The 26,606-nt window shown below is 37.3% G+C and overlaps 1 protein-coding gene across 3 annotated transcripts; it reads left to right on the plus strand.

Moving 5' to 3' along the window:
• Window positions 1-483: 483 nt before the first annotated feature.
• Window positions 484-26,606, plus strand: LOC137025068 (tripartite motif-containing protein 16-like). Of its 3 annotated transcripts, none has more exons than XM_067393080.1 (10): window positions 484-1,098; window positions 4,170-4,265; window positions 4,351-4,584; window positions 5,276-5,435; window positions 5,569-5,616; window positions 8,744-8,880; window positions 24,502-24,750; window positions 24,924-24,977; window positions 25,052-25,182; window positions 25,362-26,606. In XM_067393080.1, the coding sequence occupies exons 1-7, from the start codon at window positions 526-528 to the stop codon at window positions 24,709-24,711; spliced, it is 1,458 nt and encodes a 485-aa protein (XP_067249181.1). In that variant the 5' UTR covers window positions 484-525; the 3' UTR covers window positions 24,712-24,750; window positions 24,924-24,977; window positions 25,052-25,182; window positions 25,362-26,606. The 3 variants fall into 3 exon arrangements, with proteins under 3 accessions (XP_067249181.1, XP_067249182.1, XP_067249180.1); XM_067393081.1 differs by having other exon boundaries at window positions 26,369-26,606; XM_067393079.1 differs by lacking the exons at window positions 24,502-24,750; window positions 24,924-24,977; window positions 25,052-25,182; window positions 25,362-26,606 and adding exons at window positions 10,706-10,797; window positions 10,897-11,085; window positions 11,171-11,298; window positions 13,387-15,124 and having other exon boundaries at window positions 8,744-10,453.

The raw sequence follows: 26,606 nt of genomic DNA on the forward strand, positions 1-26,606 counted from the left end.
GCTTGATTTTGTCCATGGGGAATTGATAGGATGGTTGTGGTTTGCTATTGGTGCCCCGCCCTCACACCAGTAAACACATCATCAGAGAGGAGATGTCGCTGCAAGAGGGAGAGAAAGTTATTTTGATTCAAGATTACAAGCACACATGAATTTAACAAAATGATGTGCATAGATAAATCATTTATAATAAATACTGCAATATTCAAAAATAAAAAAAAGATTTGGCAAATTTGATTTCATTGTGACTTTAAGGAACAATAATTCTGTCTCGCTTCTCTCAAACTTATAGTGTTTCTGAGACTGATTAAACACAATGTGTGTGGAAACACCCATCAAAACTAAAAACTTAGCAGGAATGAGGCTCTTCAGGACCAGGAACGAAGAAGCTGCTTTACAGACACACCTGTTTTGCACGCGTCACTCAAACACAGAAACAGGAAACAGGAAACACATGAGTTCAGAGAAAGAGAAACTTAAGTGTAGTTGAGCTGTTGTGTGTTTGTGTCTCTGTGTTCATGCTGTAAAATGGCAGAAGCCAGAATTTCTCAGGATGAGTTCATGTGTTCAGTGTGTCTGGATCTCCTGAAGGATCCAGTGGCCATTCCCTGTGGACACAGTTACTGTAAGATCTGTATTACAGGCTGCTGGGATCAGGAGGATGAGAAGAGAGTCTACAGCTGCCCTCAGTGCAGACAGACCTTCAGTCCAAGACCTGCTTTAGCTAAAAACACCATTCTGGCTGAAATGGTGGAGAAACTGAAGAAGATTAAACTTCCTGCTGACTGTTACGCTGGAGCTGGAGATGTGCAGTGTGACGTCTGTACTGGAAGAAAACACAAAGCTGTCAAGTTCTGTCTGGTGTGTCTGAACTCTTACTGTCAGAATCACCTTGAACAACATGAGAGTTTGTTTAAAGGAAAGAGACACAATCTGACTGAAGCCACTGGACGACTGCAGGAGATGATCTGCTCGAAACACGACAAGATCCTTGAGTTTTTCTGCCGCACTGATCAGGAGTGTATATGTGTGCTGTGTACGATGGATGAACATAAAAACCACGACACTGTATCAACTGCAGCACAGAGGACAGAGAAACAGGTATGAACTTAAAAGAGTCCCATTATGTTCATTTATAGGTTCATCATTTTGTTTATGGGGTCTACTAGAATACACTGTTTTAGTTTGTTTCTTTAAACCAGGGGTGCCCAAACTTTTTCCTATGAAGGGCCAAAAATCAAACTTGATTGAGAGCTGTGGGCCAAAAGTAAATTTTGCATCATAAATCAAACTATATTACATTAAAGTTGCTATGGGTTTATTTATTTCATAATATTTAAAATAAATATAAAACAACTTTAATCTGATTAACTAATGCAGTTTTATTTGTAAAGTGTTGCATTTTAATGAACAATTAAATGGGCAACAATCCCCAAGTGTTCAATGTACAATACAGTTCAATGCCAAATACACAATCAATAATAAAACCATGTGGTTGCAATGTCAGTGACCTAATGAGAGATATGAAGCTGGTCCTTATTTTTCAGAAGTTTTTCAAGATTGGGCTGTAGCTGACTTACAGACAGGGGCGTAGTTTGTGGGGGGGTTGGGGGGGTAGGTAACCCCCCCAATATTCAAATGCTTCAGTTACAACCCCCCCAATATTTCAACATGAAAATCACAGTAGATCAAATGAAAATATGTAGAATTAATTTATTTTGTAATAATAATTTTGTTTCTATTCAAATATGAGTTTGTCATAATAAATTAGACAAAAATATTCTCCCCCTCCATTGAACCGATTGGTAACGCCCAACCAATGCGTGCCGCTCTTTCACCAAAACAACGCGAGTAGTGCTGTACTGTTTGAATGAGAGAGCGCGGGTAGCACCAAAAGTGAAGACAACCGCTGCCCAGCCAACTATATTAAACCGCTGGTCCATTAAAAAGAATAAAGCATGCACTGAGAAGGAGGTATGAGAATGTTGTGTAATAAACTCATATTTTAGCTAGCTAATCCATTGCAATGTAGCTATAACTATCAGTGTAACTGTAACCAGTTACCAAAACAGCCGTGTGTTTTGTAGTTCATTTTTCAACAGTGTCTGTAATGATCAATGACAAAAGTATTCACATCTGTGTTTGTTTTCTTCCTAAATTAATCTCACTTTTGAACAAATTGGCTGAATGAACGATTTAAGTGACTCACTCAATAAAAAAGCGAATCGCTGCCGCCTACTGGCGGTTTCAATATTTAACATAATTTCTTTCTTTTTAGAATCACTCAGTTATGTTAGAATTTGATGAATGATTATACATAAATTTCATAGTTATGAAGGATAGATAGATAGATAGATAGATAGATAGATAGATAGATAGATAGATAAATTATCCAATAACGCTACACATAAAACAGATTATTATTTTTTAATTAAAAACAAACAAACAAACAAAAAAAAAAAAAACAGGCAGCATACGTTCAACCCCACCAATGTTGAAACCAAATCTACGCCCTTGCTTACAGACAAAGACAATATATTATGTAGGTGAGAGTCAGTTATTTGGCTTCTTAGTTTACTCTTGTTCAAGTTCATCAGACTGAAAGTCTGCTCGCAGAGGTAGGTACTGCCAAACAGAGACAGCATCACTTGTGCCTGCTTACACATCTTTGGGTACCTGTTAGCTGGGACACATTTGTAGAAGTCTGTCAAGGGAAGGGATGTGAACTTGTGTTTCAGTTCTGAATCACACTGAAGCTCAATTAGTTCCATCTGAAGATCATCTCTGACTGCATCCACACTGATGGTGAAGGGTTGAGCAAACAACTCAAAGTCAGCAGTGCTGTGTCTTAAGTCCTCAAAGCGGCTGTCAAACTCCTGAATAAGGTTGCTGAGAACAGCATCATACTCATGGACCTTCTCTTTCACCATGCCTACCTCTCCAAGACAGGGAAAATGAACTAAATTTCCTGCATGTGGGATGAGAAACAGAGAGAACACTGTGAGACAAGGACAGGGATGTAAAACAGAGGGAGAAAAAATAGAATAAATAACTGAAAAAAGAAGAAAATTATTATTTCATGACAATTTAAGAAACTAGCTAATTTTAAGCAAATTTTATCAGCTTGACAGGCTAATTTGTGAGAACATTCGTACCTGAGAAGGACAAACTGCTTCTGCAGCCACTGCAAGACATGCCTTGACGAACTCTCCAGTAGCGAAGGCTCTTCCACTTTTAGCAATTAGAGCGGAAATCTGATAACTGGCCCGTGTGGCGCTTTCTTGTGCTGATGAAGGCCGTAGCAGCGCGCTCTGTTCAGATCGAAGTCCAGCAAGCAGCTCGTTAGCCTTCTGTTTTCGCGCCTCGCCGCTGTACTTTGAGAAATCTGCAGAATATTTTGTTTCGTAATGACGACGGATATTGTACTCTTTTAAAACAGCAACAGACTGTTTGCAAACTAGACACACTGCCTTTGATTTGACTTCTGTGAATAAAAACTCATCTCGCCAAGCTTTTTTAAAATTTCTCTTGTCTGTGTGCCACTGCCTTGATTTCTCCATTATTGCGTTTAATTTGTTGACGTTAATTGACGTCATGTGTCGCAAAGCACGCAGTGCTGCACCTTGAATTGCGCATTTACAATATTTTTTTTTATTAATTTACATTTAATTTAAACATTTAATTTCAGTTTACTCTGTTGTAGTTCAACAATAAAACAAACAAAATTGTTATGTCAAATTAGAAATGACAATCTGTGTCGAAGGTATGGGATACGCTAGCCTTGAATACCGCTCAGAAGCACACTGCACTTGGGCATTTATAAGACACTGGACAGTCTTGCGCACTTACTTCCTGTCGCGTGCACAAGCTGTCAAGTGGCCAAGACCGCAAGTGTGATTATTCAGAACATATATGTGTGTTCTGCAAGAGAAAATCATACAAGTTTGGAAAGACATGAGGATGAGTAAACAATGAAAGAATTCACATTTCTGGGTGAACTATCCCTATAAAACTAGACATTGATGAAATAATGCTGACACTTATGACTGAACCTATAACCTTATCATGAAAGATCTTTAACCCTCAATCTCAGCACTTCACTGATACTGGATTCATATCTGTTTACTTGATGATTTATGTGATGTTTCTCCTGTCATTGGTTTGTCCTTTAGCACCAGCTGAAGGAGACGCAGAGGTTGTTCCAGCAGAGGATCCAGCAGAGAGAGAAAGATCTTCAGCAGCTGAGAGAGGCTGTGGAGTCTCATAAGGTGAGTCTGGAGAAGAAGAGAAGTTTGAGAAGTCTCAGTCAGACTCACTGAAGCCACTGTGTGATTGTGATGTGTGTCCTAACAGCGCTCTGCACAGACAGCAGTGGAGGACAGTGAGAGGATCTTCACTGAGCTCATCCGCTCCATTGAGAGAAGCCGCTCTGAGGCCACACAGCGGATCAGAGATCAGGAAAAGACTGCAGTGAGTCGAGCTGAAGGACGACTGGAGCGACTGGAGCAGGAGATCAATGATCTGAGGAGGAGAGACGCTGAGCTGGAGCAGCTTTCACACACACAGGATCACATCCATTTCCTGCAGGTAACAGAGATCTAGAAGAACAGGATCATAGTGGACATGAGCAAGAGACTCACAGAGAAACATTTCATGAGAGCAGAATGAGCCGTTGACTGAAGTGTTGATCTGTGTGTTCGGTTATTATATAATCATCAGTCAGACTCTCATCTGATCTTCTTCTTCTGAAAGAGACGCACTTACAAATGCAGTTCATATCTGGAAATCTCTTAGGAAACATTTTTATCTGAAAGATATATTGAACTTCCAGACAGCAACAGTTCAAAACTTCAATAATATTTAAATATTTAGTCCTCAAACAGGAAGTGAGGCTGTATTTTACCTCTGCTTTAGCATATTTATACCACAAAACCTGACCAGGGATCGTGTCCTAAGAGTCCTTGTGAATTTCAGAGCCACTAACTGCTCAAATGTTATAAATAATGATGATGATCTTGATCTGTTATATTTATGTTATTGTCAGATATTTGATCATCAAGTGTTTTCCTAGAAAGTTCACATATAGTGTAAGAGTCAAACACTAGATCTTACAGCTCTAACATGATATAATGAATATGAGAAGAATGAAGCTGATGCTGTGAAAGTGCTGGATTGAGGAGAGTTACTAAAGATCAACAAGAGCTGCTCAAATCTGACAGTAGTGCAGGTTATTGGCTGAAGTGTGGAGGTGATGAGCTTTGATTTCTGTTTTCTGTAGAGTTTCCAGTCTCTCTCAGCTCCTCCTGAATCTACAGATGTAAATGACGATCCCTTCAGTTCTCTCTCCTCTTTTGATGTTGTGAGAGAATCTGTCCGTCAGCTGAGAGACAAACTGGAGGATTTCTGCAAAGAGGAGCTGAAGAAGATCTCTGACAGAGGTAAAGTCCTGGAGATTCATCTGCTCTCAGATATCATGTAGAAGATCATATTAGAAATGTCTTAGGAACGGATGAAGGGATCATTTTCTCTTGACATGATAATCACACTCTTCATGTCTGTTGATTTCCACAGTCACTTTCACCAACATTGTTCCCAGAACCAGGAACGACTTCCTACAATGTAAGTCACTAAGAAAACAAGCAGAAAAATCACTGAGTGTGTTCATGTTCTTACTGTAGAAGGAGAAAGAAAGGTAACGCTTTAGATTACAGCCCGGAAAGTACTGCGTAATTACAACGAATTTACAGCATAACTTTCAATAATTATAGTGTAACTATACAGTAAGTATGTGTAAGTATAGGGGAACAATATGTAAAGTATTGGGAATAAAGGGGTAACAACCAGGAAAATAACAAATTATTTATACTGTAAATATTTTATATCTAAGGGGTACTTATGACATATAACTAAGGGGTAAGTATGACATTACGGGCCGTAAATTAAAGTGGTGCTTGTTACCCTCTTATTTCATGTAGTTACAGGGTAAGTAATTAATAAAATGCAAACAATCTGATCTCACTGACTCCGAAACCTTTATTTGAAAAAAAACTTTATTAAAAACAGGTCTACAACACTTATTATTCATTTTTTTTAAATCAACTTTTCATTTCAAACTCTAAAGTCCTGACAGAAAGTAACAAGTTTTGTCCTTTTTTTGGTTGTTGTTGTTTCTCGCTTGGCTTCCACCTGCTGTTGTTTCTCAGCTGATGAATCTTAAGAAGGAATCCCGTTGCTATTCTGTATTATAAGAAAATACAGTACACCCCGAAATTTTCTCATGGTTTAGGCTATTCATCTTTTCGCTTCCGACCAACTGTCACCAGCGCCTGCATGAGAGTCGACTTCGCGTTCGATGAAGCACATTGAAATGAGCAACGTGAAGCTTTCATGACGTTCTCGCAGGAGATTCATGTGAAACTCGCGCGAGAACTGCCGTCTCTGTTATTCTGTCTTGTTTGTTTCTCATTCTCATTATCTGCTATTCTGTGTATTTTGTTGTGAGCATTACTAAAATAATAATAATAATAAAAATAAAAAAAACTGACGGCATCCAACATCTGCGTGAGTTTCTCGCACGCCTACGTCACGCTTCAAGTTACGTCAAGCATGAACTCTCAACCCTCGCATGCACGCGCAGAAGACAGCTGGTCGAAAGTTTTAAAAATATTCAAATATTTGGTATTTTTCTTACAAATACGTATCGTTTCACTTCAGAAGACATCGATTCATCAATTAGGGTCGTATGGATTACTATAGTTATTACTGTTTGTGCTGTTTGATGCTTCGACTTTTAGGAACATGTGAACTTGCATTATAAAGCGTTCCCAGATGATTTATTTTTTTCCTAAAATCCTTTTTGTGTTCATCTTAAGAAGGAAAGTCGTATACATCTCAGATGGCATGAGGGTAAAAGATGAGTAAACGGTGAGCACATTTCCGGGTGTTCTGTATTTTTTAAATACAGAATAGCAAATGGGATTCCCTCTTAAGATTCATCAGTGGAAAGAAAGAAGAAGAGGAACAAGAGGAGGAAGAAGCCAAGCAAGAGAAACGAATAAGAAGTGTTGCAACTTTAAATCTGTTTTGAAATAAGTTGTTTTTCAAATAAAGTTTTCCAAGTGATATGACTGTTTGCGTTTTTATTTATTTATTTATTTATTTTTATTAATTACTTACCCTGTAACTACATGAAACAAGAGTGTAACAAGCTCCACTTTAATTTACGGCCCGTAATGTCATACTTACCCTGTAACTACATGAAATAAGAGGGTAACAAGCTCCACTTTAATTTACGGCCCATAATGTCATACTTACCTTGTAACTACATGAAATAAGAGGGTAACAAGCTCCACTTTAATTTACGGCCCGTAATGTCATACTTACCCTGTAACTACATGAAATAAGAGGGTAACAAGCTCCACTTTAATTTACGGCCCGTAATGTCATACTTACCCCTTAGTTATGTCATAAGTACCCCTTAGTTATAAAATATTAAAAGTATGAATAATTTGTTATTTTTCCTGGTTATTACCCCTTTATTCCCAATACTTCACATATTGTTCCCCTATACTTACACATACTTACTGTATAGTTACACTATAATTATTGAAAGTTACGCTGTAAATTTGTTGTAATTACACAGTACTTTCCGGGCTGTAATCTAAAGTGTTACCGAAAGAAAACATGACAGAAGAGTTTTGAGTTTTAATGTGAATTAGTGTTTTTTAACGGGGCGTTCAGAGAACATCAGCGGTCGCTGGAAGCAATATCTTCAAAAGGTGTTGAGGAGTTCTTGGAGGCATTTAAGCACATAAATGTCAAATACTTACAAGATGAAACTTGTTATTTCTTGCAAAATAAATTTTGGTAATACTTAAAGCCCTTATGCATAATGCATTATAAAGGTATTTATAATGTATATAATCTTTTCATAAATAATTATAACCAAAGTTAAAATGCATTATAATATTTGCAGATTCTGAAATTGTTTGTTTGTCATGTGTTTTAATGCATTATACTTTCTAAAAGTCACCAATGAAATCCAGCTAATGGAGTACTCCACATATAAAGAACAGATCCAGAATAGACGGTGTTTCATTTCATCACCATGACTGTTTACTTCAGTGTTTCTGTCAGCTTTCTGTAGCACAGCTGCTGAACTTCCAGTGAAAACAACTTCTGTGTTTAGCGTTCAGACACAATATGTTTTCTATATGTTTTTTCTTGTTTTCCATTGGGAAAAAAAATATTATGAATTCTTCCTGTTTGCTGATTGGATGCAGTTTGTGATGATCAATGTAATTAAGGTTTCAGTGCCAAATTTCTAAAGCATTTATTTAACATTCATAAATATAATTTTATTCACTTGGCTTTTTTGATCCTTGGGAAACTAATGATAATATTTAAACTATCCAGTCAAATCTGTCATGTGGCATTCAGTGACATTCATATATAATATAAGATTCATGATATATAGGTGAATAATAATAGTAATCACACAAAATGAAATATTATATAGAAAAAAAATATATATTATATATATCATGACAGATAAAACATTTGTCAATGTTTTTTGAAATAAGTCTCTTCTGCTATTTGTTCCAAAATACAGTAAAAACAGTAATATTGTGAAATATCCTTTTCTTGGGTTGGGTAAAGGACCTAGATGATGGATAATGATAATGATTTGTACAATATATCAGACAGATTGATAATTCCTGATTCTGATGTGTTTTCTCTCCATCAGATTCCCATCAGTTCATTCTGGATCTGAACACAGTGAATAAACGCCTCCGTCTGTCTGAGAGGAACAGAGTGATTACTGACACTGACACAGTCCAGTCGTATCCTGATCATCCAGACAGATTTGATGATTGGCGTCAGGTGTTGTGTAGAGAGAGTGTGTGTGGACGCTGTTACTGGGAGATTGAGTGGAGTGGTAAATATGGTGTGTATGTATCAGTGTCATATAAGAGCATCAGCAGGAAGGGACGGGGTAATGAGTGTGGGTTTGGATCTAATGATCAGTCCTGGTGTTTGATCTGCTCTTCCTCCAGATACTTATTCAGACACAATGACATAGAGACTAAACTCCCAGTAAAGCCCATCAGCAGTAGAATAGGAGTGTATGTGGATCACAGTGCAGGAACTCTGTCCTTCTACAGCGTCTCTGGAGACACAATGAGCCTCATCCACACAGTCCAGACCACATTCACTCAACCACTCTATCCTGGGTTTAGTGTTTTTTATAATTCATCAATGAAACTGTGTTGATGAATCAGAATAGACTGTAGAGAGATTCTACCCATAATGCTTTGAGCTGATGATGAATCAGTAACAGTGAGATGTTATAGAGTCTCTTATTTTCTCTTCATTACATTAAAACTACAGCTGAACTTCTGTCAGTGAAATAACATGAAGAATAAATGTGTGTAATCAATCCTCATATAGACAGATCAGTGTGTATGTGTGTGTGTGTGTGTTTGTGCACAGCAAATTCATCAGTGTTAAATTTCAAGTGTTAAGCCAATTCAGAGTAAAGTGTTGAAGTTATAGTGTAAAATTTAGAGAAATTAACACCATCAGTGTTAAAAGCTGGTTTGCTTCAGTGTAATCACAGAGTTAAGGTATCCAACACCCCCCAGTGTTATTTGCTACATCCGGGCATTTATTCAGCGATCTCGCTGAAAGATTTTTCCAGACGCCATTTTCTCGTGCCTTGCGGAGGATAAAGAGAAACGACAACTGGTGAGTTAAAGCTACTTTAAAGTTTGCACTTAAGTGATATTTTATATCAACATTATTAATTTAGTGTTAGTTTTTAATATTTTTATATACGGGGATGTATTAACGCGCAAATGATTTATTTGTCCTTGTTCGTTACAAGGCGCGCCATCTGAAGCGGTTTTAAATATTGCTCCTGAGTCCTGTCAGTTATAAATAAGAAGTGTCTCAAGGAAAACGTTTTACTCTGTGCTTACATTGTATAGCTCTTTTTGTGCAAACATGAAATTTATCGGAGTAGTTGATATGGTAGGTGTGTCGAACATACGGCCTGCAGGCAGAGCATAACGTTAGCCCGGGGAGCAGAGCCCTGCCACGGAGGGAGGTGTCCAATCCAATCCGGCCTGAGGGATGATTCCAACAATAATATAAAATTACAGTTATTCGAGACGCAATTTTCTATCACTCGCTTTCATCTCGAATAAGAGAGATTTTAAAGTTTTAGTGGGCAACTATTTCCGGGGTTTTGTTTGTAATTGTGTAAAATCGCGCGCAATCTAACGTTATTCAGCAACGTCAACGTTAATCGCTTATCATTGAAGATAAGTGTCACATAAACTAATAAAATACCTCTGATGGCGTTTACTTAATTTTAACAATAAATTTGATGTACGTTCTCTTGTGTAGGAATCACCGGATCACGAGACACTACTTTTAAAAATTTCTTCTTCAGGTAAGTAATTTGTTTTTTATCTGTAAAGTTGCCATGAGGCTAACATAACCTTGTGAAATTAGATATTTAATAATTGTGTCTTAAAGTCCTAAAAAGGAATATAATTAATATGAATTCTGCATGTATTGTAGAATTATTTATTGCAATTATAAATCTTGGAAATATCTTTCATAAAAGGGATTTTTTTTTTTTTTTTTGGTAAGTGCATTTGTTAAACAGGGTAAGTTAAAAAGATATTGCTGTCATCCTTAGAAGTTGACTGGTGATCACCCATCCACAATCTTCCTGATGAATCACACACAATCCTCAGAGTGTTTCCAAGGCTGCTGGACACTAAAGATCTGGTAAGTATTGGCATCCTTTTTTTCAATTACAATTAATATCTCTGAACTTAGATTGTCAGAAATATGAATTAAAGTTTCTGTTTCTGTTGCTGGAGATAGCTCAAGGTTTTAGCCTCCTGTTTGGTCCACAAACAGCTGTCAAACTGCTGGAGAAGTGGCCTACATTCTATAAGGAAAAGGTGATCAGAGAAGCAGAGAACCTTGACCTTACTACCACCTCAGTGCTCCAGAGTTTGCTGAAGTCTGCCAGGAATCAGTACCATGATGAATCTTCAGAGGATCACCCAGGTATTCATTTCACAGCACTCATGTGACAACAACACAAAAAGGGAAGGGAAAAAAAAAACATTTTTTTGTTTTTGTTTCTTTTTAGAGTGGGACAGTGACATGACATATTTTCTGCTGCTTCTGCATATCCTGCCACCACAACCTTTAAAAAAAAAAAAAAAATTGAAGATCAGCGCAGCTCAGGCCATGGACCATCTAGCTGTATTTCACAAGGTATGTGCCAGGCCACAGTTTGTGATTTTTAGTGGGTAGCACAAACTACATGGTTTCCACGGAGCACTGAAAAGCATTAAAAGTCATTAAATGGATTTCACGAAAAAAGGGCCTTAAAATTAATGACTTTTAATTCTATTCTAAGGGTTAGTTCACCCAAAAATTAAAATATTAAAATAATGTAATTTATTACTCACCCTCATGTCGTTCCACACCCATAAGACCTTCGTTCATTTTCGGAATGCAAATTAAGATATTTTTGATGAAATCCGATGTCTCCGTGAGGCCTCTATTGAGAGCAAAGCCATTCAAACTCTCAAGGTCCATAAAGGTACTAAAAACATATTTAAAATAGTTAATATGACTACAGTGGTTCTACCTTAATATTATAAAGCGACAAGAATACTTTTTGTGCACCAAAAAAAAAACGTCTGTGACGAGCAGGGTGGGGCATTTTACAAAAGTAACGGATGACTGCCACCCACACAAACATAATAAAACATTACTTAAAGTCCAGACCTAGTCCTCTCGTCGCTCCTCCTTTTATGTTTCCGGAGCTCCTCAGCGAGAGATAAGAGACCGGTGCAACGCGCAGCTCAATATCACTCACGTCACCGGCCTCGCGTCGTTCCATCAGGGCTCCCCCCGCCCTGCTTGTCACAATGACTTTTCAACAAAATCTTGTGATGGCCAATTTCAAAACACTGCTTCGAAGCTTTTGTTTTAAATCAGTGGTTCGGATCACGTGGTTTGGATCGGAAAAAAAGATTCGAAGCAGTGCTTCGAAATCACCCATCTCTAGATATTGTTGAAAAGTCTTTTTTTTTTGGTGCACAAAAAGTATTCTCGATGCTTTATAATATTAAGGTAGAACCACTGTACTTACATGAACTGTTTTAAATATGTTTTTAGTATCTTTCTGGATCTTGAGAAGTTCGGTGGCTTTGCTCTCAATGGAGGCCTCACAGAGCCACCGGATTTCATCAAAAATAACTTAATTTGTGTTCCGAAGATGAACGAAAGTCTTATGGTGTAGAACGACATGAGGCTGAGTAATAAATTATATTATTTTCATTTTTGGGCAAATTAACACTTTAAAATTAAAAGTCATTAATTTTTTAAATTTTAAAAAAAATTTAAATTTTTTTTTAAATCTTCTGCTCACTAATAGAGCTGGGTATCTTTTGAATTTTATCGATTCTGATTCCGATTCTGATTATCAATTCCTAGTTTTAATTCCAATAAGATTAATGTCATTTATTACTCACCCTCATGCCGTTTCACACCCGTAAGACCTTCGTTAATCTTTGGAATACAAATTAAGATATTTTTGATGAAATCCGATGGCTCAGTGCCTATAGCCAGCAATGACATTTCCTCTCTCAAGATCCATAAAGGTACTAAAAACACATCTAAATCGGTTCATGTGAGTACAGTGGTTCAATATTAATATTATAAAGCGACGAGAATATTTTTGGTGCACCAAAAAAAATAAAATAACGACTTATACAGTGATGGCTGATTTCAAAACACTGCTTCAGGAAGCATCGGAGCATAATGAATCAGTGTGTCGAATCAGCTGTTCGGAGCGGCAAAGTCATGTGATTTCAGCAGTTTGACACGCGATCCGAATCATGATTTGATACGCTGATTCATTATGCTCAAGCTTCCTGAAGCAGTGTTTTGAAATCGGCCATCACTATATAAGCCGTTATTTTGTTTTTTTTGGCACACCAAAAATATTCTCGTCGCTTTATAATATTAATATTGAACCACTGTACTCACATGAACCGATTTAAATATGTTTTTAGTACATTAATGGATCTTGAGAGAGGAAATATCATTGCTGGCTATGCAGGCCCCACGGAGTCATCGGATTTCAACAAAAATATCTTAATTTGTGTTCCGAAGATGAATGAAGGTCTTACGGGTATGGAACAACATGAGGGTGAGTAATAAATGACAGAATTTTCATTTTTGGGTGAACTAACCTTTTAAAGAGCATTAAATTAGATTTAATGATACTTGCAGAAAACCTAAACTAGTAAGAATAGTACTATGTAAATTGATATATAATTTTTCCCACAGTCAATCAGCTGCGTTGAAGAACACTTGGAGAAACTGGAGGGACATCGCCAGCCATATCTCCTTGCCTCAGGAACTCACAAGTGGGCAATCAGCAGTTACTACATTGTGATTGACATGATGCTCATTCCATGTCAGGGAACCACGTCGTTGGCAGCCTTTGATGAACTATTTAGCACACTTTGTTTTCAGTGTAAGCTATGATGAATAGGGCTGGGTACCGAACTCGATACTTTTTAGGTACCGATCGAACTGCCTCGATACTACCGAGTATCGAAAAGTGTCTTGTCATTCGGTACCAAATTTCGGTACCTCAGAATGGAGCCGAGGAGAGGGGCGGAGAAATGCTTTCGCTGTCTCGTTGAGGAGCAAGAAACGTTGCGCTACATTGTTATTTATATCTAAATATATAAAACTATATGCGCGAGAGAGACCCTATGTGCGAGAGGGCGAGTGAATCAACGGTTTCGTTTTCAGTTTATCTCCGAATGGACGGGTGAGAAACGGCTGTTTATGTGAGCAGCCGGTTCACTACAGATACTGTTAACAGAAAACAAGTGTCGCACTGCCTGCAGAAACAGCGGAACGCGCAATGTTTTATAGTCTAGTTATGGACAGGTACAACACACAGCAGCTTTACATCAGTGTTCGTCCCTCAAGTTTATGGAAACTCGCGACCGGTTCGTGACAGGCTCGTTCGCCTGCACGAGCACAGGCTCTGCCTCTCTGGCTCCAGAACGCGAACAATTCTGCTGAAAAAGAGGTATCAGCGTCCTCCTGATACTGCGGATAATTTGCGGGTCGGGCCAAGTAATAAAAAAATAACATTCAAATAAATTGCAGGTGGATGAGAGATGAATCATTAATCTGTTGATTTTAATAAAGACGCATAACTCTTATTTCACGGTAAGACGCAACGAACTTGCGTCACTCTTACTTCCGCTTTGATCTTGTTAATAATAATTAATTTTTTGAAGAAGAACAATTGCTGAGTGATTTAAAAAGAGCCTCACATACTTAATTTTTGCATTGAAAACTCAACTTTATTAAAACTATTTGCACTGATTTATTGTGTTGGGTAAATTTTGTTAATTTGTGTTTTTTTTATTCCCCGCAGTGGCTCTGGAGATGAGTCTTTGAGTCTGAAAAAAAGTCAACAAAGTTAAAATATAAAACCATTTTTTTTGAGGTTATGTAATCTTGTTTAAACAGATTTTATAAAACTGGTATCGAAAAAGGTATCGTTTAGGTATCGGTATCGAAGTCAAGGTATCGGTATCGTCTCGGTATCGAAAATTTTTGAACGATACCCAGCCCTAATGATGAATCTCTCAGCAACATGTACACATTCCTCCAGACAGCAGTCTACAGTATAGATGTTGACACCACTGAAGAAAGTCCAAAGGTGAAGGAACTGAGAGCCAAGCTCATTAACAGGAACTAAGAGTCAGTGAACAATGTTTAAGTGTTACGTTTGCAGAGTATTGCATAATGCACCTGTCATGTTATGTGAAGCTTTTGATGATACTTGAAGCTCTTCGATTTTTGATTGTTTTATGCTTACAGATTGTTTTATATTGTACCAAACGGCTGCATCATAGACTGCAAACAGCAGGTATGAGCTTTGTTTTATGAAGTTTAATGTTGAACAAGGTCATTGTACAGGGTATTTTGAGTGCCCTGTCCCTGGCTTAAATGAAATGTGAAGCCCTGTTAAAAGAAAAATAATAAAATCTATTCATTGCAGCACTTTATGGTCTGATTATTGGGATGGTAACACTAATAGATGGTAACTGTTGTAACTATAGTGTAAATCCTAATGGTCTATGTAAATACTCAACATTAATTTAGCTTAAAATTTGCTTGAACGTTGGACCAGGTCAACAAGTTAACATTGAACACCGATTTGGTGTTCTGATCATCCATTGTGGTGTTAAAATTTTACACTATAAGAGTTTGTTAGTTAACACTGTCAGAGTGTTAATAATGTTAACTCTTTTAAAAGTGTTAATTTAACACTTTGCCAGTGGTTCCCATATATACTCTGGGTAAGTGTTAATTTTAACTCTGAGGGAGTTAAATTCACTCTTTAAAATTTGCAGTGTGTTTGTGACATATCAGGACACAAATGACATAGGTATTACAATGAAAGGGAGACTTATGAGGACATTACCCATGTCCCCACTTTTCAAAAGGCTTATAAATCATGCTGAATGATTTTTTTTTTTTTTTTTTTTTTTTTTTTTTTTGTGAAAGTAAAAATGTGCAGTTGTCTGTAATGGGTAGGTTAGGGGTAGTGTAGGTGAATAGAAAATACGGTTTGTACAGTATAAAAACCATTACGCCTATGGAATGTCCTCACAATTCCCAAAAACAAACCTTTACATTAAAAGGATGCAATAATATCATAGAGTGTAAATGATTAAATTTCTTAAAATTATTAAATGGATGCTGCATTATTAGGTGAATAAAAACCCTCCCCACACCTTCCCCAAACCCTACCCAATAAACACTTTTAATATTATTAAACACTCATTCGCAGTTTATTTCCACTTTTAGAACATTATTTAAAATTTTTTTTGAAAATAAATGCGAGTTTGGCAAAAGGCGGATTTGAATCTGCTTCGATCGCGTTAAAAGCCAGATCTGTGAGCCTTACTCGCTACTGCTGCACCACAAATGGAAGAGAGACACGAAATGGAAAACATTCTGAAACAACTTCAGAATTCAGATTCACACATTCATTTTTTTTAAAGTGTTAACAGCAGTATGAACTGACGGCATATCTATCGATTTTTAAGGTAATCAGCGAAACTACCTAATTCACATTGTTATATGTGTTTTATCCTGTTAAAGGATTAGTTCACTTTCAAATAAAATTTTCCTGATAATTTACTCACCCCCATGTCATCCAATATGTTCATGTCTTTCTTTCTTCAGTCAAAAAGAAATTTTTGATGAAAATATTCCAGGATTTTTCTCCTTATAATGGACTTCACTGGCCTCCAAACGGTTGAAGGTCAAAATTACAGTTTCAGTGCAGCTTCAAAGAGCTTTAAACGATACCAGACGAGGAATAAGGGTCTTATCTAGTGCAACCATCGCTCATTTTCAAAAAAATTGTAAATGTATATGCTTTATATAAACAAATGATTGCCTTCCAAGTGGGTCCGCCAACACCACACTTTCATATTCTTCAAAAAGCTTACGCTTTATGTCCTATGCCTTCCCTATTCTACTTACGGAAAAATGGAAGTAGAATAGGAATTCCATTAGAGTTAAGCTCATCTTTGCTTGCTCCTTTTAAGTTATCTTGAATAAAACAGCTAATTTTTCATTAAGCCATGGGCGTCGGAACCATTGTATGTGGGTGGGACAAGACCCACCCACTTTTTAAGACCAATGATATTGGACCCACTCACTTTTACCGTCTCTAATTCAGCATTTGTCTAATCCCCCTCAGGTGATGCTACTCCACAAACCACCAACAGAGCATAAAAAATACCAAAAATATATATATTTTTTAAAACATCGCCAAGTAAAACGCTGCGTTTATATAGAACTGTCTCTTTACCACCACAACAAACGGGACACTTTTCAGACGCGCATTCCACCTTCGCCTCAGCGCCAGCCGCAAGTCAAACGAGTCAAAAGGTAGCTTCAGCTGAACAACAGTGAACTGCGGTCAGATGAGATGTTGTCAGGATATGTCAGTAAAACTCCAATCAGCCGTTAGGCTATAGCCTAGCCTACTGTGCTCGAAGCGTGAACTCAAGAATTGCTCGAGCAAATGCGCCGGCGCGCGCTGCATATTACTTTATTATAGCTTAACTAAAGCGCTAAAGAAACTACGGGCATGCACCGTCGTTATTCTGTTGTAAATGAAGTAGGCTAATGAAATTACCAAACATGCGATTAAAGCTGCCTCAAAACTGTGCATGCATGTATGTATTTGTTGACATGGTTTTAAAGCTATTGTTATCCAATTTGTTGGCGTTAAAACGTCTTAAAATGCATATATGTACACCAAGGAAATCAAAATTTTCTCGGGGGAGCATTCCCCCGAACACCCCTAGCAAAATACATGTTGTGGCCTCGGTAAATATAAAACCATGCGTACAGCCCTGCTTCTTTTATATCTAACGAAATATATATATATTATAATTGCATAAAAAAAAATTTGGAGGGAGGACCCACCCACATTTTTTTTGCTTCCGACGCCCATGCATTAAGCACATACAAAAGACCTAAAACGGAAGCAATCTAATCGTGTTTTACTGAAAACGGAAGTTAGATTGCGCATAAAACTCTTTACAGACATAATTAACTGTGGTTTGAATTTGAATTTAATTTCAAACTTTGATCCAAATACAATGCTTTTAGTTTTTGTCAAATTTAGAACCTTTGTTCTTTAACATTAATGACAGACAGCATTAGTGGCTGCTGTAACTTTAAGATCTGCCGCTGTTCGGTTGTTTAGTCTGACGTCACGCAGCAGCGCTTCCGGGTCCAAACGCTCTTTCTCATACCACAAGAACACAACAAACAGTGCTAATATACACACATAATGTGGTGGTTATACTACCCAAAAAATTATAATCATAACCTTTATCTCCATACCAAAATCCCAGATGGCCAGACAGTGATTCATCTTATAAATCATTAAAATATTAATGTCTGTGACGCTGTGAGCACAGAGACTGTTGTGTAGACTGTATTTTAAATGTTTAACTTTTTAAAAATTTAAATAGCGCTCATAGAGACGGCATTCTCAAGTGAAACGAGTCGAGTCTTGGACCCAGAAACGGAGTTACTTAACAAGCGGGTTGAGAGCATTTGATTGGACAGAAGATTTGATGAGAAACTGAAGTGCGATGTGATGTCATGAAAATCTGTGATCCATTTTAGTGGAAGTGAGAGACTTAAATCTCCTAAATGCGAATTTTGTCATTGTTTTTGAACACACCTGCTTAATTCATAACCTTAAAGCAATAATTCATACTAAAAGCTAAAAAACTTACATTTTGATTTCAGGGTAATTTTAGAAGCATTTGCATGAAGAAGAGTGGGATCATAAAATGTAAATTGTTTATATGATTACAGAAAAAATGGATGCTGTGTGAAATCTTTTTACTGCATTAAACTAAAAAACAAACTCTTTAACACATTAAAGGTCCCGTTTTTCGTGTTTTTTTTTAAGCTTTGATTGTGTTTATAGTGTGCAATATAACATGTGTTCATGTTTCTCGTGTAAAAAAACACAGTATTTTTCACATAATTTACTTATCTGTATACCGCTGTTTCCACTGTCATAAAAACGGGCTGATGACTTCCTTGTTCTATGAAGTCCCTCCTTCAGAAATACGTAACGAGTTCTGATTGTGCCAGCGGTTCCTGTGTTGTGATTCGACAGCAGCTTAGCGCACCCAGAGCCATAGAGAGCGCACCTTGCCACGCCTCTTACCATAACGTGTGCTGCACATAGTTTTACATGTGGGATTATTGTGGTGTCGTGCCGAATGAACACAAAAGACAATAATTCCCGAGAGACTGAACTCTTTAATCTCCACAAGCAGCGACAGAAAATGTACAACGTTAGCACTCACTCAGAAGAGTACCTCATACGGAAAACAGCCATATACATAAACATAGTCCCCTCTTGTGGCCATTATGTGCACTGCAGTCCAACATTAACTATTGCAGTAAGGATACCACAATTATAATTTTCGGGAACCGAGTTAAACATAAATTGTAACCATTGATCTCTAAGTACAGCGTCCCTGGGAAGGCCAAACAAAGGTGATTGGACTGCGGGATGAAAATAACACTGTTTCGACGACATGGCGACAAACACACTCTACAAATGCAACTCTTGCTCTTCTCCGTGGGAGCGCAACAAGACCACGCCCCCTTTTTTGTGTATTCCTGTGGGCGGAGGTTAGTCAAAAAACTGTTTTAGTGACGTCATTAAAGAAGGAAGTAGAGGGATGTAGTCCAAACTGGCCGTTCGATGTAGGCGACTTCTGTTAAATAAAATATCTCGCTTGGCATTGAACTTTGAGCTTTAAAATTTTACAGATTTTATTTATACTCTAACAACAACATTACACACTAACTAAAGTTTGAAACATGGGATCACGAAGAACGAGACCTTTAATGTTGACAGAACTAATATAACCGATGTGTTTATGTGAATACGAGTCAAGATGGTTGTGACAGTATTTTAATGTGTATTGAACCATAAGTGCAACAAGCCATGAAAAAGAGGCGGCCTGTGTGTACGCACTGGGAATGAAGCACAGGAAATGAAATCATGCACAATTCAGACCAACTTTTTTATGATTCACATTTTTATTATAAATTTGTGTTATTTGTTGTTATTGAAGACATCAGAGAGTTAATGTATGCAATAAATGATTTTTTTAACACACATTTTTAGCAATTTAAAAATGTTTGAAGGAGTTTTTACACAGCTCCCCGGTTGTGAAACGCTGCATTAAAATACATGTGGCACGAGAAATCTGTTCATTCATATCAGACTGGAGTCATAAAGTCATGATCTGATTTCTTTCTTTTTTATTACTATTTTATGACAAACTGCACGTAATGATTTTCTTTTAAATTGAAATTGAATTTATTATTGAAATAATCTGGATGGAATGAGGTGAGTGTCTCAGACAAAAGTGAGTGTCTAAGTACAGTAACAAAGCACTCATTTTTTCATCTTGCTGTTAAAGATTCGACAAAAGACTCAACATTTTTTCCCCTTATTATTAGCGACCATTATTGTTGGTGGCCATTAAGTGAAATATATCTTTGCTGTGATATACTGTTAATGATCATTCAAACACTGTCATGTGTTTCCTTTCAATAACAAAATCAACGCACTACAAAAATGAAAAACAGCAGTTAAGAAAGCATCTGATCGTAGTGATGTAAATACGTTTGCACAAGCTCGGCGATTTACCGGCAGATGAGTAAATTATAATCAAACCATAATATAAATACTAAAATAATACTATAATAATGTAAATTTTAAAGTATAATGAGATTATAGATCTGGCTATGAGAATCTATAGTTTGAATTAATCCCTTTTTGTTTGAAACATTGTCATTACAGTACAGAATAGCTCTTTCAGCATTATCCTGAACACTAACTATATTTCCATCAAAAGTTGTGAATTTAACCTAAGCATGAAATAAAAAAACATTTATTATTATTATTATTATTATTTATTAACAGCCTTTTATTGTGGCCAGCCTAAGGCACACCTGTGCAATAATCATCTAATCAGCATCTTGATATGCCACACCTGTGAGGTGGATGGATTATCTCGGCAAGGAGAAGTGCTCACTAACACAGATTTAGACAGATTGGAGAACAATATTTGAGAGGAATAGGCCTTTTGTGTACATAGAAAAAGTCTTAGATCTTTGAGTTCAGCTCATGAAAAATGTGGGCAAAAACAAAAGTGTTGCGTTTATAATTTTGTTCAGTGTAATTGGAAGATTAGATGGGCGTACTCCTCCCAAAATTACATTTAATAACTTCACTTAATGCATTGTATTTCAGGACTTGCATTTATATAGGCTGAAATTCAACATGGTCATATATTTAATCTATGAATAGTTCACTTCAAATCATTCACACATTTTCATTATTAAAAATTCAATAATTTATATTCACCTTTCAGATTTCACTTCCAAAATATTTGGTCTGTTTAAAAATACAACCTAAAAATATTCGGCAGGCAATTTTTTTGTCGATTTTATTTTTCTTTACAAATTCGCTTCCACAAATTCGACAGAAAATTCAATACTGCACATCCGGGAACTGCAGGAATAGCAGTAGATTGCCGATGCATGACCTCCATCTGCTGTTAGTCGGCTCACCAGCAGGTGGTGCAAGCGGCTGTTAATGAAGACCAGAGCAACAGCTACAGTAAGTCTTAACACACTACGGTCATAGCTTATACACTAGGGCTACATATATGCAATTTGAAATACAATGGCGGGTACACTTAGGCACAGTCATATTTGTGCATACAATCTTCATGCGGGTTTGTGTGTGTCTCTGTGTGTGTGTGTGTGTGTGTGTGGTGTGTATTGGGATTTGGCTGGTCTGGCCCATAGCCACAAGGCTCTTAACACACAAGGGGGTGATGCTTTTGAAGTCCCCAGAGCTGGGGACTGGGGTTCTCTGTTTAGTTTCTGACAGGGCCACAAAGATGCCAAATCCCAGTCTTTCTTAGACCGGCCGGAGCCAATTCGTGATTTACATGCACAGTTCAGCAGGCTAAAAGCATTCTGAAAATTCCAAAGTTGGTTGGTGTTGCAACAGGCGTTACATTTGTGTGTGTTTTCTATTTATTATGTGTATGTATGTACACTATATTGCCAAAAGTATTGGGACACCCCTCCAAATCATTTAATTCAGGAGTTCCAATCACTTCCACAGGTGTATAAAATCAAGCACCTAGGCATGCAGACTGCTTCTACAAACATTTGTGAAAGAATGGGTCACTCTCAGGAGCTCAGTGAATTCAAACGTGGTACCGTGATAGGTTGCCACCTGTGCAATAAGTCTATTCATGAAATTTCCTCACTACTAAATATTCCACAGTCAACTGTTAGTGGTATTATAACAAAGTTGAAGCAATTGGGAACAACAGCAACTCAGCCACGAAGTGGTAGGCCATGTAAAATCACAGAGCGGGGTCAGTGCATGCTGAGGCACACAGTGAGCAGAAGTTGCCAACTTTCTGCAGAGTCAATAGCTACAGACCTCCAAACTTCCTTCAGATTAGCTCAAGAACAGTGCGTAGAGAGCTTCATGGAATGGGTTTCCATGGCCAAGCAGCTGCATCCAAGCCTTACATCACCAAGTGCAATGCAAAGCGTCAGATGCAGTGGTGTAAAGCACGAGCCACTGACTCTAGAGCAGTGGAGACGTGTTCCCTGGAGCGCTGAATTATGCTTCTCTGTCTGGCAATCCAATGAACGAGTCTGGGTTTGGCAGTGGCCAGGAGAATGGTACTTGCCTGACTGCATTGTGCCAAGTGTAAAGTTTGGTGGAGGGGGATTATGGTGCAGGGTTGTTTTATAGGGCTTGGGCTTGGCCCCTTAGTTCCAGTGAAAGGAACTCTTAATGCTTCAGCATACCAAGACATTTTGGACAATTTCATGCTCCCAACTTTGTGGGAACAGTTTGGGGATGGCCCTTTCCTGTTCCAACATGACTGCGCACCAGTGCACAAAGCAAGGTCCATAAAAACATGGATGAGTGAGTTTGGTGTGGAGGAACTTGACTGCCCAGGTAAAAAAAAAAAAAAAGTACATTTCAATAATGTACTTAAAGTGCTCTATTTCCACGCACTAATTTTGCACTTAATATACTAATTCTTCTTTAGTACTTCTTAAGATAGTCTTAAGAACATCTAAGTGTACTCAACTGTGCTATTTTGAGACACCATGAAATATGAACTTAAATGTGCTATTTCTGTATTTAAAAAAATTTATTTAGATACCACTTGTAGTACACTATGGGTTCAAATGTACTATAAGTGGTATCTAAATACATTTTTTAAATACAGAGATAGTATATTAAAAGCACATTTTAGTTCATATTTCATGCTGTCACAAAATAGCACAGTTGAGTACACTTAGATGTTCTTAAGACTATCTTAAGAAGTACTAAAGAAGAATTATTAGTATATTAAGTACAAAATTAGTGCACAAAAATAGAGCACTTTAAGTACATTACAGAAATGTACTTTTTTTTCACCTGGGTGGCCTGCACAGAGTCCTGACCTCAACCCCATAGAACACCTTTGTGTTGAATTAGAGCGGAGACTGTGAGCCAGGCCTTCTCGCCAACATCACTGCCTGACCTCACAAATGCGCTTCTAGAAGAATGGTCAAAAATTCCCATAAACACACTCCTAAACCTTGTGGAAAGCCTTCCCAGAAGAGTTAATATATATGTTTATAATATATAATAGAATAGAATAGTAATTTAGTTTTTGAATTGATGTTCTTTGATATAAAATAAAAAAAACATTCTCCTTGTTTAGATACTTTAGTGAGGGGTTCATGTTTGTTATGAGGTGTTTTTATTCCCTCTCATTGTACATTGACAAAATTAATGCTGAATGAACATGTCCAAAAGAAAAAAGAAGAACAAAAAATTAATCAGAAGTGTAAATGTAAAATTGATTGAACTCTGACAGAACCTCTGAGTGAGTAATAATTAACATTAAACTCAGCTCACTTTATGATCCTGTAAAACAAGCCAAAGTCAACATTATCATGAGGGCATTCTTGCTTAATAATCAGGTTAATAATTATATTTTATGTTTTTATACATGTCATTAAATTTAAGTTTACAAGTTAAGCATTTGTTCAGTTTTACATCTGTTGATACAGGATGTTGTTGCATGTGGAGGAAAAATAACATTTAAAAGAATTTTGTGGATTCAGCAAGTTGAACTCTACCAGCAACATATGTGGCATGATATCAATCACCACAGAAAATGTCAACTCATTTGTTAGTTAGAAAATTGTTGAGCACTTACAACTGATGTAAAATATATAGCAAAGGTCAGAAATACATAAGAGATCAGGAATATATCAGAGGTCAAGATAATAACTGGCACATGACAATAGCTAAAGTATTTAATTTAAATAAAGTCACTCAAACTTGCACATGGATGTACATTTTTAGGTTATTATTCCTCATAGTCACACAGCCTGTTTTATTTAGTTAGGTGCTATAAATATTATTAAAGTGTGAGATTTTTACCTGCGTAATCGTGAAGATCAGACACTCCATTCACAGGTGCAAGCTTCTCTGACCTATATACATTAAAAAAAAAGAGCTAAACATCGACTGATCCTGGAACACCCCTTTAATTATGGTTAACAATTAACTTGAATTACATTTCTTATCTGAAGCAATATAAGTCATGTACAAAAGACAATAAATCAGGACACTATAAAAGGAACATGAGAGGCTGTGGAGATGACAGAGCAAGAGCTGGAAACAAACATCAGTGAAGAATGAAGGCTTTAGTATGTATACTGCTGCTGTTGGAAACCTTTGTGTTTGTCGTCCAGCAGCAGGTAGATGGAGGACTCAATGAGAATGAGATCAGTCAACAGATCAGCTCTGAGGACGGAAGACAGAATCCACCTCAAACAGACACTTTGAGAGCTGAAGCTTCAACTGACAGCCAACAATACTGCAATCTGTGCTTCCCTGACATCCATGCAGCACTGAGAGAACTGACTGCCACGTTACAGAGCAGAAAGAAAACATCAGACCTTTAGAGACACGACTAAGGGATGAGATAAACAAGAAAAATGATGGTACCTCACCAAAACATTCACTATTTTATCAATAATCCCCAAAGAAAAACACCAATGCAATATATTGTATAGTGTAACTGTTAAAGTTGAGCGTATACTGTGTAAATTGTTTAGATTATTTATTACAATTAGTAGTATAAATGTCATTTAACAGAATCTTTTTTCCTTCACAGAAATTTCAAATCTTACTCTGAGTCAAGTGGAGGAGTTGAGAAAGGAAAATAGAGGTAAAAGTGTGCTTGAATGATGTTAAATTCAGTGTATTCATTCTCATAATATTGCATATGTTTTTCAATAACAGACAGAGAAATAGCTTTTTCAGCTGAACTGATGCAATCTGGCAGTGGATATGTTTGTCCTTTTCCACTGACATCACACTAACCTACAAGAACGTCCTCACAAACATAGGGAACGCCTACAACCCAGTTACAGGTAATTATCAATGAAATGGAGTCAAAATCTTCTGCTCCATTCAGACCTCTCTGCAGTTGTGTAATGTGTATAAGAGAATTAAATGATCTGCCATCTTTCAAAACTATTACACAGTGTGTTTGGTAATTGAGCAATCATACAAGAAACAGTGATTCTGTATCTCTTGTTATTTGATTCAGGTTTTTTCACAGCCCCACTGAAAGGAGCGTACATGTTCAGAGTCTCTGTATTTGGTCATGGTGGAGCTACAGCATCTGCCTCCATTTATAAGAATGGAGAGAAGGTGGTTGTAGCATATGATGTTCAGGCTCAGGATCATGATCGGTTAAACTCCTCAAATGGAGTTGTGTTGATCCTGGAGGCTGGAGATTTTGTCTATGTGAGACTTTGGTCTGGCGCGAGGATATATGATGACACAAATAACTTCAACACTTTCAGTGGTTTCCTACTGTTTCCCTTAAGATAACAGGAGCTTTGAAGAATGTGATTCCAATAATTCTGAAACTTTAGCATATGATGAAAATCATGAAGAATCATTAACATGTGAACCTGTATTAATGAGAACTAATGTGTTTGAAATTTGACATAGTGCTGAAACTCTTCATACAAAGTTACGTGTATAGACAGCTCAGTAATCTGACACAGACATGAATATCACATTACTGAAATAGTAAATCTAGAATGTTAAAGTAATACATTTTAAGTGTAGCTTGTAACTGATGCTTGATCTGTATCTTTCCATCACAAGTAAGAAAATAGAGACATTGTGGCATTTTCTTTTCCTCATATTTTCATGAATATTTCCCCAACAATGCTTGCTTTGAAGCACTCATGATATCATATTTATCAATCAAATTTTTCAGTCAAAATAACTGATTTGTGGTGGCAATTTCCAGAAATTTCGAAAAAATGTGGTTTTATTTATAATTAGGACAGCACATTTACCAGATTATGTACTAAGTTATATGTACAATTGTCACAGTTCGCAGATGCATTGTTTCCTTCTTGTCGCGTGCTCTGTGTTGTGACAGCAGTGGGTGTGTTTGTGTTGGTATGCGTGCGAGTGTGTTTGTGTCCAGGCCACGTGGATCTTCAGTGGATCCAGCTGCCACTCATCACCATCCTAACCTGCTGCTCATTCACGCACCCCTTTAAATACTCACCTCATTCTCATCTCCATTGTCAGATCGTTGTTTGGTGTCCTGTTCGTGGTTGTCTCGTCTGTTCCTGACCGGAGTCCCTGTTGTTCGTCGTCAGTCCCAGGTTGATTGTCATCGTGTCTCGTCTCATGTCTGGATCTTGGAATCATCTCACCGCCACTCTTCACGTCACCAACTTGCTTCACCAACCGATCATCCCAGTCCCTGCGCCAACCGAAGCCTGCACATTTCATTGACTGTATCTCTTTCTGCTTGTTGTTAATA

Source organism: Chanodichthys erythropterus, chromosome 8 (genome assembly GCF_024489055.1).
Source record: "Chanodichthys erythropterus isolate Z2021 chromosome 8, ASM2448905v1, whole genome shotgun sequence".
In the NCBI taxonomy this organism is placed as follows: Eukaryota; Metazoa; Chordata; class Actinopteri; order Cypriniformes; family Xenocyprididae; genus Chanodichthys; species Chanodichthys erythropterus.

What these genes read in the sequence shown, in the direction of transcription:
- LOC137025068 (XM_067393079.1), top strand. Translation starts at nt 526, where the DNA reads ATGGCAGAAGCCAGAATTTCTCAGGATGAGTTCATGTGTTCAGTGTGT. An exon ending in CACAGAGGACAGAGAAACAG is followed by an intron (nt 1,099 to 4,169) that starts GTATGAACTTAA and finishes TTTGTCCTTTAG; the next exon opens with CACCAGCTGAAGGAGACGCA. An exon ending in ATCACATCCATTTCCTGCAG is followed by an intron (nt 4,585 to 5,275) that starts GTAACAGAGATC and finishes TGTTTTCTGTAG; the next exon opens with AGTTTCCAGTCTCTCTCAGC.